Genomic DNA, 16,915 nt, shown 5'->3' with positions numbered 1-16,915 from the left:
TGTGTGTGTGTGTGTGTGTGTGTGTGTATTTTTAGATTCCAAACTAATTAAGATTCCATTTTAGATTCCAAACTAGTAAATGACCCACACTGACAAAGATGGGAAAAGCGTAAAAGAAGCTAAATGCTTGAACAATATTAAATCATTAGTCTATCAGCAGGAATGTAAGAACTGCATATTCATGTAGCAGATAATATTTTTGTGAATAGATTAGCAGGTGGAGATAGGTGTTCACTTTCATATTTAATTTTCACTCTTTTTCAAATGAAACAATAAACTCATATAAATGCAGACTGCTTAGACTGGATTTTACTTACATTTGAATAGCTGCAAATACTGACATCTTTAATAGGCTTTGCTTTGTAAAATGTAAGGTTGGAAAATAAAGGAACCATTAATATGAAGTGTAAGCAGTTTGAAAATATATAAATTAAAAGYCATTCTACCCAGTACATTAGCTCAGGTTGCATGCTCTTTGGTTAGGAATAATCTTTATTTTCTTCTCCGAATTTGTAGACCACCAAGTAGACAGTAAAAACAGTATAAAGTTAGTAGTACCAATAAAAATAACAGCATTTAATCAAGCAAAATAGGTAATCCAGAGTATACAGCCTTAGCAGTCTTCTGAAGATATGCAGTCACATTTTCTAATATTTTTTGAAATTATTTTGTGGATGACCAAAAAAAAGCTACCTTTAATGGAAATAGAATGAAAGTGATACAGCATAGTTTACTGCAAGCACAGTGTTACCAAATGAGAAAAGGAGAAAAAGAAAATCCAGTTGTTTGACCCCTTAAATATCTTGTAAATGCAAGTAGTACTTGCCATATAATTAATGCAACATTTAAACAGGGAGCAAATTAATTCAAGGTAAAAGTATCTCTTTAAACATATACCTAACTCTTTAAATATATAACTAAATAAAAACTAAATATATAAATAAACCCAGGGAAGTATTGGAACAWCAATTTCAAGGTTGACCAAGAAGAAGGTGTAAATAAGGATCAACAGTCTCATCCCTTGTAACGTCTGCAGATTAATGCAAACATGAGAAGGTGAGATGGAGGCTTGGTAACCTGGACAGGAGACTGCATGCAGAAGAAATAAGCAATGCAAAGGCATATTAAAGGAGGATTGCCTACAAAAGATAAGCACAAGTCAATTTTAGGAATGACAGACTACAAGCCAAATCTCAGACTGCCATTTGAGCTGCTCTGAAAGTTTCTCCTTTCACCAGAGCCCCTGCCCCATTCAGCAGCGGGCCCACATTTCTCTTAGTCTTCCTTTTTTAACTGATKTATTTAAAGAAGTCCTTCTTGTTGTCCTTGACATCCCTTGCCAGATTCAACTCCAGATGGACTTTGGCCTTCCTCGACCCATCCCTGCATACTCAGGCAACATTGCTTTATTCCTCCCAAGTTACCTTTTCCCCTCTTCCACCTTCTGTATACTTCCTTTTTATGTTTGAGTTTTGCCAGGAGCGCTTTGTTCACCCATACACATCTCCTGACCCCTTTGTTTACTTCTTGCTCATTGGGATGGACACAATAAAACATTTTGATTTTTCTAGACTCTTCCAATTTCTAGTTTTAGTTTCAGATCCTAGATAAACTCATTAAAATACCTATCTGTATTTTTCTATAGGAAACATTTTGTATATTCATTATTTTTATTACCCAATGATTCTGAAATTCTTTTTTTTTTTCATTCAGAAGAACTTTTGAGGTTCGGGATCTTATCATGGACACTTTTCTGTCAGCTGTGAAATCAGTGGAAGGGTTCCAGTTTACTTCCACTTTTCACCTGCCTCTTTTTCTAGAATCTGCCTTCCCAGAAGCACTTGTCAGTGTGAGGACATGATTAAGAAAACAGTAAGGCTTTCAGTTCCTGCTGCTTTCATCTTTTCTGGAAGACATATTTTTCATTTGGTGAATACGCTTTATTGCTACCTGTAAATTTGTCCAAAAACCCACTGTGAAGCAAACACATGCATCAAAATATCTGAGATCTACTTATTTATAAAAATAGTATTTTATTATTAACAGTTTAATTACTAGTTACTAGCAAACCATTCAGCATAACTTCACTAAAAACATTATTAAAAATTATTTGGTCTAAACATACAGTTTACTGTTGCAGACGACCTCATGGAGCAGATAAAGCAAGCTAATTAGCTAAAAGGAACTGATGCAAACACAGAAAGTGTGTGTATTTACTGAGATTTGCATTTCTTCCTGGGCTTATAGGGGTAAGGAAACACTGTGGATTTCAACAGTGTTTTTTACCATGGGTTCTATCATCTTTCCAGTGCAGTATTTCAGTATTTTTAAGTCATATGTCAAAGTGGCACCTGTTGATGAATTGAAGTTGAGGATTGCTGTATTTTTGTTGTTAAAATGAATGGGACTGCCACTTGGCAAAAATTATGCAAATAGTCAGAGGAAAGACACCTTGAATGTTTGAATTGGAGGGCATTTGTTGCTATTACAGCTGCAATGGACATGAAGGACTCTAGTTCCCATTTCTCTTACTGTGCATCCTATTTTCCTTCTGGCATTTTGCACAGCCTCTGCCAGTGCACATGGAACAGGAAGAAGCTGAGAGAACAGTTTGTGCCAAAACAAATCTCCGAAGGTCTGCAGTTCAAGTAACCATTCCTCCCCTCCTCTGCATTGCACAAATGATTCCCTACCAAAGCTGCTTGTCGGTCAACGCCACATTTTATGGAGACGGGAGTTTTAATCGCTTCCCTACAATAATTCCTTATGTATTCCACTTGGTGACAGGTCTGTAAATATAAATTTATTTCTAAAGTGAATTCAGTGCTGGTGAAATATGTCAGCGTGACATGGAGAAACTGAAACTGCCTGGTTATCTCCACTGCTGGTAAAGTGCTGACAGGAATGGTACAATGTTTTTTCCTGCTGCAGGTGTCCTTCCTGCACACCTCCAAGGACTGTTGTTAAAAGGCAGATAATTTCCTCACCATTTGAATTTGTGTTGGGGGAAGCCAAACAGGCTTCTAGCAGGCACAAAATTGTAACTGCCACCTCATTTTGAATGCTCAGTTCCATGCATTCTGGATTTTGGACTAGAATAGGCTTCAATGAAATTTCACACAAATGTCGAAACTGATGCAAGAGGATTTCACAAGGAAGATTTTTGCCTAACTAGATATAAACTGACTATCTAAAAAGGATATACTATTCACAAACATCATGAGTTTCTAACTTTTATTGCTTCTCATGCCTGTTCCACTTCAAGATTTCTCCTATGCTCATCCACAAATGAATACTGAGAAACAAGAAATTTATACAAGCAGTACAATGTTGCCTCTTTGTTTAGCATGGATTATGGATCCCCCCACTTGCCTGATTCACACACACACTGCAGTTTATCATAGTACTTAGTTGGGTGAATGCAGAGGTTAGGTGGAAAAAGAAGTCAGGCTAAACAAATATTTTATTTTGGATGGAACCTCATGGCACCCTGAATAATTTGGTATTTTGTTCTCTGAAGAAGACCACAATTAACTCCATAATTATGGAATTCTTTTCTGTTCATGTCCTGAGTGATTGTAGTTCTAGCAGTGCAGATCAGGAAAACAGATTTTTTTTTTTTTTTTGTTACAGGCAACCCCCCCAAAACTTTCTGAAGTAATATTAAAAAAGAAAATGTGTGTTAATGCTTTTTATCTCTCAGTATTTTTTTCTAGGCTTTATCCTGATTCAGCAGCTACACTCTCTGTCACTGGCTGTTTCATAAGCAGCTACATTCAGTGGAAGTAAGTATCTGTGTAACACCTACCCACATTGCTTTTCCTCCAAATGTCCTGGCTGATCAGTCAGCTCCATGTTCAGCCTGATCCTTGTGTAACTGCAGCTCATATGACTAAGTGTATACTAGCACAGATCTTCATGCTTGAACTGGACTTCAGTCATGACTGTAATTCTTGCTGAGCAAAAAGTGCTCCAAACTGTGCCACGGGCAAGAAAGCAGTATCTTCCAGGTTATTGCTTCCTCACAGTGTATCCTAGGCTTTCTCAAGCTGTGCACATCCTGGAGTTCAGTTCTGCTGGACAGTGCTGAAGAAGGCACTTAGGTTATGATAACCACATCTGTCAAAGTGTTGTGGGAGAAAATACAGTGCTTCTGGACTGCCAGGATATTGTGGTATGGAAGTCTTAGTTAGACTTAAATGGTGAACCTCACCAAGGTTTCCAAAAAGTTCTCTGGTGCCAGGCAGTTGGGCTTAAAAACTCCTTCCAGGGAAAAGTAAGTCCATGATGCCTGTTGCCAGGCCTGAAAGCTAGTGCCCCTCTACTAGCATGCACATTTTCTCTCTTAAAGGTGATGTTACATTCCATGTTCAAATACATTTTCATTTGCTTGCTTTTTTTTTTACATTTAGATGCTGTTATGAGTTTAGACCCAAGAGACCCTTTCCATGTTGGTGACAGTATCTATACTGAAAATCAAAATGTCTCTTGAAGGCAATTATTCAGTGGAGGGACTGTAGATAGAAATAGAAATAGAGTCCAGAAAGAGACTGCAAATACCTTTGGTTTTGCTTCCTTTTTTTTTTTTTTTTTAAAAAAACTCACCTTTCATCTGAATGAAAACGTGTAAAATCCTATTAAAATTGATTCCACTTCTTTCAAATGTGTTGTAAGACTAATTCTGACAAGATTGCCATTTAAAATGCTCCTATCATGATTTAGGTAAGATAATAAAAATAAATTCTGTACTAAGTCACTACAAAACCTGGTATGATAGGAACTCACATGTGATACAGGAATACTTAGTACTATGCCTGTAAAAAGAGAAAGGGACTATATTAAATACTCCCTTTACTTTCACCTGGATAAATTTTCAGATGCCTTGTAGGCTGACAACGTTCTTTTTGCTAATATCTGTCTTGGTGGAGAAGCTGAACTTTTTATCCTTTGTCACACACACCCAAAATGAATGTATTTACTGATTTTTCTTCAGTCAGTGAACTGAAAAAGGAATCAGTTATTCACCAGAAGAACCTAAACTTGTCAACTTTCATCTTCATAGATGCGTTTATGAAGCATAAGTTGTGTAAAACTCATTCAGGTGAGCCCATTAGAGGTCTGAAGAGGTCTGACTAGCTGCTTGCACCAAGGTAATCCAAAGCGTTCATCTTAAAGGAAATTGATGAATCTGTCTCAGGCCAGACCAAATATTTCAAATATTTCTCTGCTCATCCCATTATCACTGTTGTAAAACTTTTCTTTTTTTGTAATGCCTGCTCAAGTGAACAGTTTAATCAAGAACTTTTTTGCATGTGATCATTACCCTAGAGATCAACAAAATAAATACAATTTTGTATATCCTCGTTATCTTCTAGGAATCCCATGGGTGAGGGCCCTAGAAGGAAGGGGTGTTCAAGAGAGCTGGTTAATATTCAAACATCACTTCCTCCAGGCTCAAGAGCGGTGCATCGCTATGAGTAGGAAGTCAAGCAAAGGAGGCAGGAGACCTGCATGGATGAGCAAGGAGATCCTGGCAAAACTCAACCAGAAGAAGGAAGTATACAGAAAGTGGAAAGGGGGACAGGCCACTTGGGAGGAATATAGGAATGTTGTCAGAGTATGCAGGGATGCGATGAGGAAGGCGAAGGCCCATTTGAAATTAAATCTGGCGAGAGATGTCAAGGACAGCAAGAAGGGCTTCTTCAAATACATCAGGAGCAAGAGGAAGACTAGGGAAAATGTGGGCCCTTTGCTAAATGGGGTGGGTGCCCTGGTGACGAAGGATGCAGAGAAGGCAGAGTTACTGAATGCCTTCTTTGCTTCAGTCTTTCCTGCTCAGGCCAGCCCTCAGGAACCCCAGATGCTGGAGGCAAGAGAGAAAGTCTGGAGAGAGGAAGACTTTCCCTTGGTGGAGGAGGAGTGGGTTAGAGATCATTTAAGCAAACTTGACACCCACAACTCCATGGGCCCTGATGGGATGCACCCATGAGTGCTGAGGGAGCTGGCGGATGTCATTGCTAAGCCACTCTCCATCATCTTTGAAAGGTCATGGAGACCAGGAGAGGTGCCTGAGGACTGGAAGAAAGCCAATGTCACCCCAGTCTTCAAAAAGGGCAAGAAGGAGGACCCAGRGAACTACARRMCASTCAGCCTCACCTCCATCCCTGGAAAGGTGATGGAGCAGCTCATCCTGGAGGCCATCTCCAAGCATGTGGAGAAAAAGAAGGTGATCAGGAGTAGTCAGCATGGCTTCACCAAGGGGAAATCATGCTTAACCAATCTGATAGACTTCTATGATGGAATGACTGGCTTGGTAGATGAGGGGAGAGCAGTGGATGTTGTCTGCCTTGACTTCAGCAAGGCTTTTGACACTGTCTCCCAGAACATCCTCATAGACAAGCTGAGGAAGTGTGGGCTAGATGAGTGGACAGTGAGGTGGATTGAGAACTGGCTGAATGGCAGAGCTCAGAGAGTTGTGATCAGTGGCACAGTCTAGTTGGAGGCCTGTAGCTAGCGGTGTCCCCCAGGGGTCAGTCCTGGGTCCAGTCTTGTTCAACTTCTTCATCCATGACCTGGAYGAAGGGACAGAGTGCACCCTCAGCAAGTTTGCYGAYGATMCAAAACTGGGAGGAGTGGCTGATACGCCAGAGGGCTGTGCTGCCATTCAGAGAGAGCTGGACAGGCTGGAGAGGTGGGCGGAGAGGAAGCTCATGAAGTTCAACAAAGGGAAGTGCAGGGTCCTGCACCTGGGGAGGAATAACCCCATGCACCAGTACAGGTTAGGGGTTGACCTGCTGGAAAGCAGCTCTGTGGAGAAGGACCTGGGAGTGCTGGTGGACACCAAGTTAAGCATGAGGCAGCAATGTGCCCTTGTGGCCAAGAAGGTCAATGGTATTCCCTGGGTTGCATTAGGGAGAGCATTGCCAGCAGGTGGAGGGAGGTGATTCTCCCCCTCTACTCAGCCCTGGGGAGGCCACATCTGGAGGACTGTGTCCAGTTCTGGGCTCCCCAGTACAAGAGGGATGTGGCACTACTGGAGCAAGTGCAGTGAAGGGCCGCAAAGATGATTAGGGGACTGGAGCATCTCTCTTATGAGGAAAGGCTGAGAGAGCTTGGCCTGTTTAGCCTGGAGAAGAGAAGGCTGAGGGGGGATCTTATCAATGTGTACAAATATCTGAAGGGAGGGTGTAGAGAGGATGGGACCAGACTCTTTTCAGTGGTGCCCAGTGACAGGACGTGAGGCAACGGGCACAAACTGAAACACAGATGCTTCCATCTGAACATGAGGAAAAACTTCTTCACTGTGAGGGTGACAGAGCACTGGMACAGGTTGCCCAGAGAGGTTGTGGAGTCTCCTTCTCTGGAGATATTCAAAACGCGCCTGGATGCGATCCCGTGCAACGTGCTGTAGGTGACCCTGCTTGAGCAGGGGGGTTGGACTAGATGATCTCCAGAGGTCCCTTCCAACCTCAGCGATTCTGTGATTCTGTGATTCTCTTCATCTTAGTTTTGAAGAGCTAGTTACAAGCATAACACTCAGAACAAATACATCTCTGCTGAAATGACCCAAATAACAAACAGACTTTGAGTCTTGACTTACACTGTAAAATCAATAATAGGATCCAGGTTTCCATATTGTCATAAATCTTGATGACTTATGGCTGAAGTTTTGGGAGCTCAAAGAGCATTCAAAGACCTCCTTCTTCCTAGAAATGGAGTACCCAAAAGCAGCATTTGCAAAAACACCTAAATAACTTAGAGTCCTGAAATTAACTGATTTTCAGATTCATGACATAAATAATTTGAAAGCTTTATGGCAGATGCTGTAGGTAGATTTTAGAGTATCAATATTAAAAAAAATCATTTCCAAACTTTTATTCTCAAGTGACTGCTTTGTGGCAAAGATTTTAGGCTGTACAACTAGATTCATTCACAATGTGATCAAAGTGGTCACAAATAGGAGGTTTCATGGTTGTCACCCACAGCGTTGACATGGTTTGCCTGGGGTTTCTTATGTAGCACCATCAAGAATGCTGGCCCAGCAGGAGTCCAAGTTTTGGATGAATGCCTTSTCTTGGGAAAAATGCATCCTACAAGGACTCCTTTCTCTGAGGAGATTTTACAGAGAAGAAGCTTTGTTCTGGGGAAGTTCTGACAAATACAGTCTTCTTGTCAGGCCTTTACACAGTTTGCTAACTTCCAAGTAATATTTTCAGACAATTCTGACTTTCTCCCTACAGAGAAATATGTAAGCTGTTGTTGTGAGTTATTAACCAAGGTGTCTCTATTTTCTACTAAGAATCTTTTTATAACTTCAAAAAGTGCCAAGAAATCTTGCATACAGTGTAAAACACAAAAAATAACACTCCATTCACATAAAAAATATTGTTGCTAATGATCATCGAAAACAATAAAAAAACTCACTAAACACTTTAAATGTCAGAATGACTTGAATTTTACAGTATTCTGTCTTTTCTTTAATTTTTGAAAATTTTACAAATACTTTTTCCCTGAACCTGTCATTACAAATCGCAATAAAATGAAAGTTATCAAGAAAACCATGTCTCTTTTTATTTTAATTTCTTTTTCCATTCTGTGTCTTTTTAAATCTTCTCCAACTTCTACAGTTCCAAAATTATGGAAATGTGGAAAGAAGTTTTGATTATTGGTTTTTTTTATTATTTTTCAATCGGGCATATCCATCACTGTTCCAAGAAATGTTATAACAATTCCAGATTGGAAAAATGCAAAAAAAAAAAAAGAAAAGAAAAAAAAAGAAAGGTTTTGCTGTTGTGTTCATTTCAAAAAGGGAAGAAGGAAATATATGAAAAAAAAMCTTTGACATTTGATTCTCAATATTTTCTACACCAGTGGAAATCTGGAATATTAAAAGCAAAACTAAACAAAATCTCTGAAAGAATTTGATGATGTTCTTCAATTACAAAAAAGGCCAGCTTTGGTCAGGAAATTAGAGGCAGGGGTAAACATCTGACTGGCTGTAGCTGAAACACCTGCACAATGGTAAACCAGTACTTGTGAAGAGTACATTTGCTGCAGAAAAAGGAGATTGCAATCATATCTTCTCTGCTCGCTTTGGACCTTCTGTGAAAGATATTAGTCTCATGCAATGCATCATCATATGATCTTGGTTGCTAAGGCAACTGCTTGTGTATGGCAGAAACTATAGAATCAGGTTGGAATCAGAGTTGTTCAGCCCTTCACATTGGAGCTGTCAGAATGATCTTGTAATATGGCATGTCTCATAAGTTTTTATTCCCAAAGAGCCAATAGAATTCTTTGGAGTTTCCAGGTTTTATAAAAATATTCTGCATGTTACCAAGTTCTCCTGTTATATGGCATTTTGACTGTCTGTCAATAATTCAGATGATTTGATTTGGAAGATTCAAAGGTTTTAAATTTGAATATTATGATTTATTTGTTGTACTTTTATACACAACCAGGGCTTTCCTTGTAAACTGGAAAATAATAATAAATAATGCAAAGAATCTATTCTGTTCTAAAAAGATACACTGTTGGGGTCAGGGTCAGTGAAGGAGAAAATGATACCAAGGATAACAATTTAATACTTTTTTTTCTGATCTGCCAACACTTTTTACTAGTGTGCTAACCCTTTTTTCTTATCTGCTGTCCCTGTTGAGTTGCACACTAGCTTCCAGCTGCCAGACAGAAGGGAAGTGCTAGGGGATGGGAGGGGAAGTTTAATATAAAAAACTGAGTTGGGTGAGGTTGACAAAAAAACTGTATTTGATTTCCTATTTACTTTCTGGCTTCTCATTCACTAATCCCATTGGATAGTTGGGATTAAAGCACCCCAACCTTGCTTATTATAAAGTACAATAGCATTAGAAACTGACATGATTTAATCTAACAAGAGCTTGAAATCATGTTCTAAACCTCAAGCCCAGCCTGCTCAAGGGTGCTTTAACTTAGTGGAATGGACAAAGAAATGTGAAATGGACAAATGTGAAATGGACAAAAAAAGGTGCAGATACAATAACTTCATCTCTGCATGGGTTCCTGAAGCAATGCCATCTGTTTTAAGGCAGCTTTAGGGCTTTTTTCTGTTACTGTGACAACATATGGTTGAGGTCTGGCTTTGAGATTCTGTCTTTTTTTTTATGAAGTTCATATTATATTTAGTTGGGTTTGTCTAACTGTGCCCTGATCCCATGTAAATTTCCTCTTGGTTTCCTCTTGATCTCCTCTTGCTCACACAAATCCAAAGGGACCACCTCGCCATCCTAATTTGAACTGTTGCCCACACAAGAGCTCAGATGTTCTCCCTGATCAATCTGTATGACACTTCATGTCATTTAAAATGAATCTAATCATCTGCCTACACTGCATTTACAAAAACACAATGCTGACTTGCCAGATCTCTGGTCCCAGGTGCCAGACCTGTGTGGAAAAAAACTCTTTGAATTTCTTGGCTCATCAGAAGAGTTCAATATTAATCTTAGTTTGTTAGAACAATGAATGCAAAAAAACTACACACTTGGCATTTTATTAACTTGAAGGATTATACTTTCAGTAACATATCAGAAAGTAGTTTATCTAAGATGCATTATCTGTTACACTTGCATTTGAATTTCAATACTTATCAGTTCATAAGCAGAAACAACTTCAGAGAAAGCAAGGACAGCATTTATCGTGTTTTACTGGAAAGAAAACAGAAGAGCATTCCTATTCTACTCTAAGAATATTTTCTTTGTCATGTTACCTTCTCTTTGTGGTACCTCCACTCATTGCTTTTGTCAACCCTTTGGCTGCACATGCAGGTAAAATTACTTAACACAAATGCAGGGTTATTAAAGGTGCCCGTTATGTCTTTTGGGCACCTCAGGGCTCAGTTCATCACTTTTCTTGCCCTTCTTTTATCTTGCCTATTTTACACAACAGCAAAAACTTTGAGCAGAAGCTCTCTTTTACTTACTGCATTTTGGACAACCCTGCCAATATTCATCTTCACTGTGGCAACTTCTTACATCCTGCAATGTATGCTTTAACTCCCAGGTGGCACTGGGTGCTGAGAGCTCTTGGCTGGAAACTGGTTCTCAGTTAATTTTTAATGTTGGTGTTTCTGACTCCTGTGAAGGATAAGCAGGCACATGGATACTTCTGTCTATTTTGCCATGAAAGTCCTGACTTCTGGAATAAGATCTGTGTGGATGGCTCCCTGCTCTTGCAAGCAGTCTCACAGTTCTCCACATGGGGCTAAGTGAGCAGTATGAGCCTTTCTAATGTATTTCAAAACTTTCAAAATAAACTAAAAGTAAATAGTATTGTAACTCAATTCTTAAATATTTCATTAAGTTTCATAAGCATGAGGGAATGCAGAAAGTAAAAGAGGCAGGTCTGTGTGCTCTTTTCACAAAGCTTGTAAACTAGACATAAGCAACCAGCTTTCCATTACTCCTCACAATATTTTTTCATACTTTTCTGATATTTTTCTTTCTTTCTTTCTTTCTTTTTAACTCCTCTTCATTGTGGAAACATTAAATCTGTGAAGTTGCCTGTGTATGTAGCTGTCAGGGGAAATCCTTTCTGTTCCTCCCTTCTCCCACTCCCAGATACAGATCACAGAGATCACAGAAAATAGCATTCAAGAGAATATGTGAATGGCACGGAAACCACCAAAGCTCAAGGTTTAGGGAGAGCAGGAAGCTGAACAGGGATGAGAGTGGATGCAGATTTCAGAGAAGAATTTCAGAAAAAAACCCACACATCCTAGAACAGCTTTGAAAGAAGATTTAACAAGTCAATTACTGTGTGTTAATTACTGTTAATGACAAGATTGAAAATATAAACCATGTACCTCATTCCAAAATAATTAGCCTTAATGACATGCTTGTATAGCACATAGAAACACATTTTATTGGGGATCAGCCCAACATCCGTGTATGCATATGACATATAACAGCACTAGGACCTTACCAAATGCCTAATGCTTCTGGGCTCATCAGCTTTTGCAACTCTTTTCAAGGGTTCCAGGTATCTGAACACCAATGTTAATTTTTAGAAGAGCTTGCAAGTACTCTTTGTACTGAGGGAGTCTCATTGACTTTGTACTCTTGCAAGCTGTTTTTGGGTGGGGGTGTTATCTGCTACACCTGAAGAGTAGGGTGGAGACTTCTCAAATGGTGGTAGTGAGCCTTGGATCTCAAGGGAGAGAGCAGGATGAAGACTGTTAGGGCTGTTATGGTGTCCCTTCATTGCTATGAGGATTCCTGGCTCAGATCCTTTGCTCGAACTCTGTTAATGTTCCTTGGTCTTGTTTTATGGGGGGCTGCTGCAGCTCTGGCCTTTGGTGGAGCTTTTGTGATCCTGATGTACAAGAACTACAAATGTTTTCTTCAGGAGTCTTTTTTGCCTCTTCCAGGCTGGCTGGCTATTGCAGCTGCATTTGTCCTGCTGCCCACTGGTATTTTGGCAATTTCTATTTCTGCTAAGGGTTCCCGCTATCGGCAAGGTGTGCTCATGTACTTGCTGCTGATACTTCTCTGTCTAGAAATGTCTTCAGCTCTTCTGGCACAGATCTACTCTACTAGGATGGCTTCTGAGCTGAAAAGCACTATGGGTCACCTCTTCTATCAGTACAATGGGCCATATTCTGAGAATCCTGGCAGCAGGGCTGTGGATAAAATCCAGAGGAATCTGCAGTGTTGTGGGGTCCAAAACTACACGGACTGGCTAATGGCAACAACTGTTTCTTGGCATCTTCCAACTGAGAAAGCATGTGTCCCTGAAAGCTGTTGTAAGGAGAAATATTCTCATTGCAGGGGTGACTTATGCCAGCTGGAGCAGCTTTTTCAGGAGGGCTGTCTAAGGAAGCTGGAAGACCAAATGCATTTTGTTATGCTCTATGTGTTTTGGTGCTGTACTGTGCTAAGCATCTTGGAGCTGTTGGCTGGTTTCAGCAATGGCATCCTCATGAGGCATCAGCCTTTCCAAGACTTTCGAATTCTGGACTCGGCTACCTTCTCATAGGCCTTCATAGGCTGGTGACATTGCTGACCTCAATGTGGGTTTGTTTTGTTTTGTACCATTTACAGTTGTACTGAAAAAAAACCTTTTCTTTTCTAAATATATTTGCATATAAACCAAACTACTCAATCACTGATGTTTTTATTTTCTTTAATATTAGAATAATTGTTCTTCATCCAGTTCTTGTTCAATAAGCAACCTATAAATAGTCTTACTGCTGGGAGTCTGAGCAGTCAAGAGAGGGTCTTCAATACGTGCAGATGTGAAACCTCTGAGGTGAATAAAAAAAACTGTAAGTAGAGGGCATGTCTTGCCCAAAAGCATGGGAGTATAGTGTAAGGTCATGACCTAAACTGTTGGAACAGGTCTTAACTTTACTAGAATCATGGAGAGAAATTACAGAACTGACTCCTCATGTTCAAGCTTCTGTTTAACCTCTTAATGTTTCTGTAAGAAGCCCCTCAGAACTAGATTAACACTTTTTTCCCTTCAAATATTGTTTTTCAAACTAATTTACTTTGCAGTATTTGCTATCAATTACACCAAATATGCACACTCTCTCTACATGTGTATATGTATATACACATATTGGAATATATTATGAACTTGGCAATGGTTACACAGTAAATCATGTATTTTTTTTAAATGATACAAAGATATTATCTTAATGATTAAGATATGGTTAATGGCAGCAGAGTAATGAGTAATAAGACATACATCAGGAGGTATACTTATCACAGTAGCTGAACGGAAGGGGAATTTGCATATTCCTATGTTAATGAATAGGAGGAAGAAAGACTGTAATTTTCTGTGGCAAAACAAAGAATGAGTCAATCCTCCTTTACCAAAAAATAATGTGGGGTCTTATGTATGCTTGAATGACAGGAGCAGTATGCTGCTTTTCCATAAGGTATGCAGGCAGCTAACTAAGCACTGGCCTGAGGTTTGCCTAACTGAAAAGGCCATGAGAAACTACTGGACATGACATAGTAATTGCTGAACTTAATAGAAAACAAAGTGAGAAGCTGACAAAAATTACAAATAGTGTTGTGAGGGGTGGCTGGATTTCACAGGTAGGTAAGAGGGAGCTGTGTGAAAGACAGTAATCTTCACAGATGATCAGGGAGCAGAGCCGTGCAAAGGCAGCAGTGCTGAGTAACCGCATTAATAACATATAACACTGAGATGACTAGGTAACAGTATCAGAAATATCAAATTTGGGTACAGATTTGGTAAAATTGGGACCAACAGGCAAAAAGCAATTAGGTACCTGTAGTTCATCTATCTTCATCAGCCAGAGAGGAGGAACAGGACTGGGCTTCCATATTCTTGTTTATGTGAGTGCTGGCAGTGTTTACGGAGGGTGCTGGTAAAGGCACTGTTCTGTCTGTGTTGGATATGTGGCCAGCACACGAGCATGCTTGCGTGTATGTGTCTCTCTGGGATGCACTTGGCCACACTACTGGCTAGACTTGCAAATGGAAACAGTAGCAGACACATACAACTGGCCTGGGGTAGGAGAAAACTCCTGCAATGGAAGAGTGAACTCCCTTCAACTTTACCAGGCTGGAAATGAGGAACCCCCTGGGTCCCAAATTCCATTGGATTCAGAAATTCCCTTAGCACCTGCAGTTAGAGTCAGCTAAATCATTATTGCTTTTAAATTTTCTAGCAAATTGTACCTATTTTACAGCAAAACTCAGAGCTCCAAATCTCCAGATGCCAAAGTATAGTCATTCTTCCCAGAAAAAAAGAAATTTTCCAAAGAAAAACATCAAATAGCTATGTCTTAGAGTAATACAATGGCAGAAACCATTTCTTTCAGTTTGCTTGGCACCTAATGCATGTGGCAGTGAAACAATTTTACCTACTTTACTGCCACAGTTGGGGATTTGTGGCTTTGTAGTACCTGGACTCATAAATATTTTGTGATACAAAGGTTTTGTTATGGCTTTACAAAGACACAATGAAACTGGAATGATGAGGACTGGGCCCAGAAGAAATTGAGGTTGATGAGGAGAGAAAGGAATAAGATTGGAATGAACATGATGTCTTTTTACCATCTGCCTTTTTTAAGGGCATTTTGCTTTCTCCTCAGATCGTTTATTGTCCCTTACAACTTTCTTACCAGGTTGTGAGTCAGAATCTCTTTAGGAAGGGGAATGTTTGTATTTTTCACCCTCAAGTGGAGAAGAAGCAATTTCAAGGTGGTTAAAGAAGAGAATTACCAATGTGGGTGTCCACACCTCCTCTCTAGTTCACTAAAAGAAGGTCAGGTCATTCACAGCTCCCTCTTCTCTTACTCTACTAAGAAAACAATAAAATAAATAAAGAAGAAAAAAAAAATCCTCTGGGACTTCCTTGTTAGAAATGTTTTTAGGAATTAATTTTGGTGTGGAGTTCTTTCTGTTTTCCTACATAGAATGCATTATTAGATGTTCCCCTGGCATATCAGGCTGATGATCTCAAACCTTGTAAAAATAAAACAGAATGTGTGAGGATGCATGAGACAGAACTACTATGCCTTTGGAAAGGTTGGCTGTAGCAGAGTCAATAAATATACCAAAGGCTTTAGTCACCCTCTGTACTTGTGTTGTCTTATGCAATTTGATGCTAAGCGTTTACTTCTGGACTTAAAATGATTAAGTTTCTGAAATGTAAATGGTACTCATTGTGAGCAATGGCAGTGTACTGCTGTGTTATATGATACCTAAATACTTGGATACCACTGCAATGTATATATTACACCCTTCTTTCTGAAGGGATCTCCAGATGTTTTTCCTACTCCGTATAAACAAACAGCTGTGAGGATAGGCAGCAGATGACTGACACTCAACATTTCTAGAAACTGTGTTGCTCTAGGTCTGAAGGCAAGGAATTGATGTCCAGAGCAAAGGCTGAAAAGATATTCTATAATTATTATTTTACAGAGTGCACTGAAAGACTGATGGAGATTTCACTGTGATGAATTTTTTATTAGAAGACAACAGTCAAAAAGGCAAAGTTAATGTTGAAAAGTGAAATATATTATTGCAGACAATATCTTTCCAGAAAATCTCTCTGGGATGGAACCTCTACAGCTGACAGAGAGAACTGGCTGCAGTGTTACAACCTGGCAATTTTGAACATGACTGCTGCTTTCTAACTCCTTCACCTTTCCAGATGGTGAACATGTTGAAATTTTACTGTTTTTTCCTCTCCCCACTCCCGTGCCCTTTTCCCCCCTTATCCGCCCTCCTCTGGGTTTCCCCTCCCCTTTCTCACCTTCCCCCCTCCTGTCTCCCTCTCCCTTCCTCTCTCTCCTTCCCVCCTCCTCTCTCTCTTCCACCCTTCACCTTCCTCTTTCTCTCCCCTTCTTTCTTTTGCTCTCTTTCTCCCCTCCTTCTCTCTCATTTCTTTCCTCTTTCTGTCTCTTTCTCCATGTTTCTTTTCTGTCCTTCTTTGTCTCTTTCTCTGTTTTTTTGTCTTTTTTTAATCTTTTTTCTATTAGGAACTGTTTTCAGTTGTTTCCTTGTTCTGAATGATGGCTTGTTTTACACTCTAACTGAGCAGTATATAAGCCAGATTCTTGAAATGTAAGGTGTCCCTCATCAAGTTTATTTTCTTTTCAGTTTATGAAATATATGTTCAGGAATGGGTAAGGATCAAAGGGCAGGCTAACAGAGGTGACACTGTTGTGGGTGTTTACTACAGGCCACCTGATCAGGATGAGGAAGTTGATGAGGCCTTCTACAGACAGCTGGAAGTAGCCTCACGATCCCAGGCCCTGGTTCTCATGGGGGACTTCAACCACCCCGATATCTGCTGGAAAGACAACACAGCTAGGCACAAACAGTCCTGGAGGTTCCTGCAGAGCATTGGTGACAACTTCTTGACACAGGTGGTGGAGGAGCCAACAAGGAGAGGTGTG

General features: G+C 39.9%; 1 protein-coding gene across 1 annotated transcript in view; it reads left to right on the top strand.

Moving 5' to 3' along the window:
* The window catches only part of LOC112972332 (tetraspanin-3-like), a 120,580-nt gene extending 107,572 nt beyond the window's left edge, over window positions 1-13,008 (top strand). Inside the window, 2 exon segments of the mRNA XM_026078694.1 lie at window positions 12,143-12,176; window positions 12,179-13,008. Coding sequence (XP_025934479.1) covers window positions 12,143-12,176; window positions 12,179-13,008 — 864 coding nt within the window.
* Window positions 13,009-16,915: the final 3,907 nt, after the last annotated feature.

Source organism: Apteryx rowi, unplaced genomic scaffold (genome assembly GCF_003343035.1).
Source record: "Apteryx rowi isolate R43461 unplaced genomic scaffold, aptRow1 scaffold_483, whole genome shotgun sequence".
Classification (NCBI taxonomy): Eukaryota; Metazoa; Chordata; class Aves; order Apterygiformes; family Apterygidae; genus Apteryx; species Apteryx rowi.
This window is presented reverse-complemented; position numbering and strand designations above follow the sequence as displayed.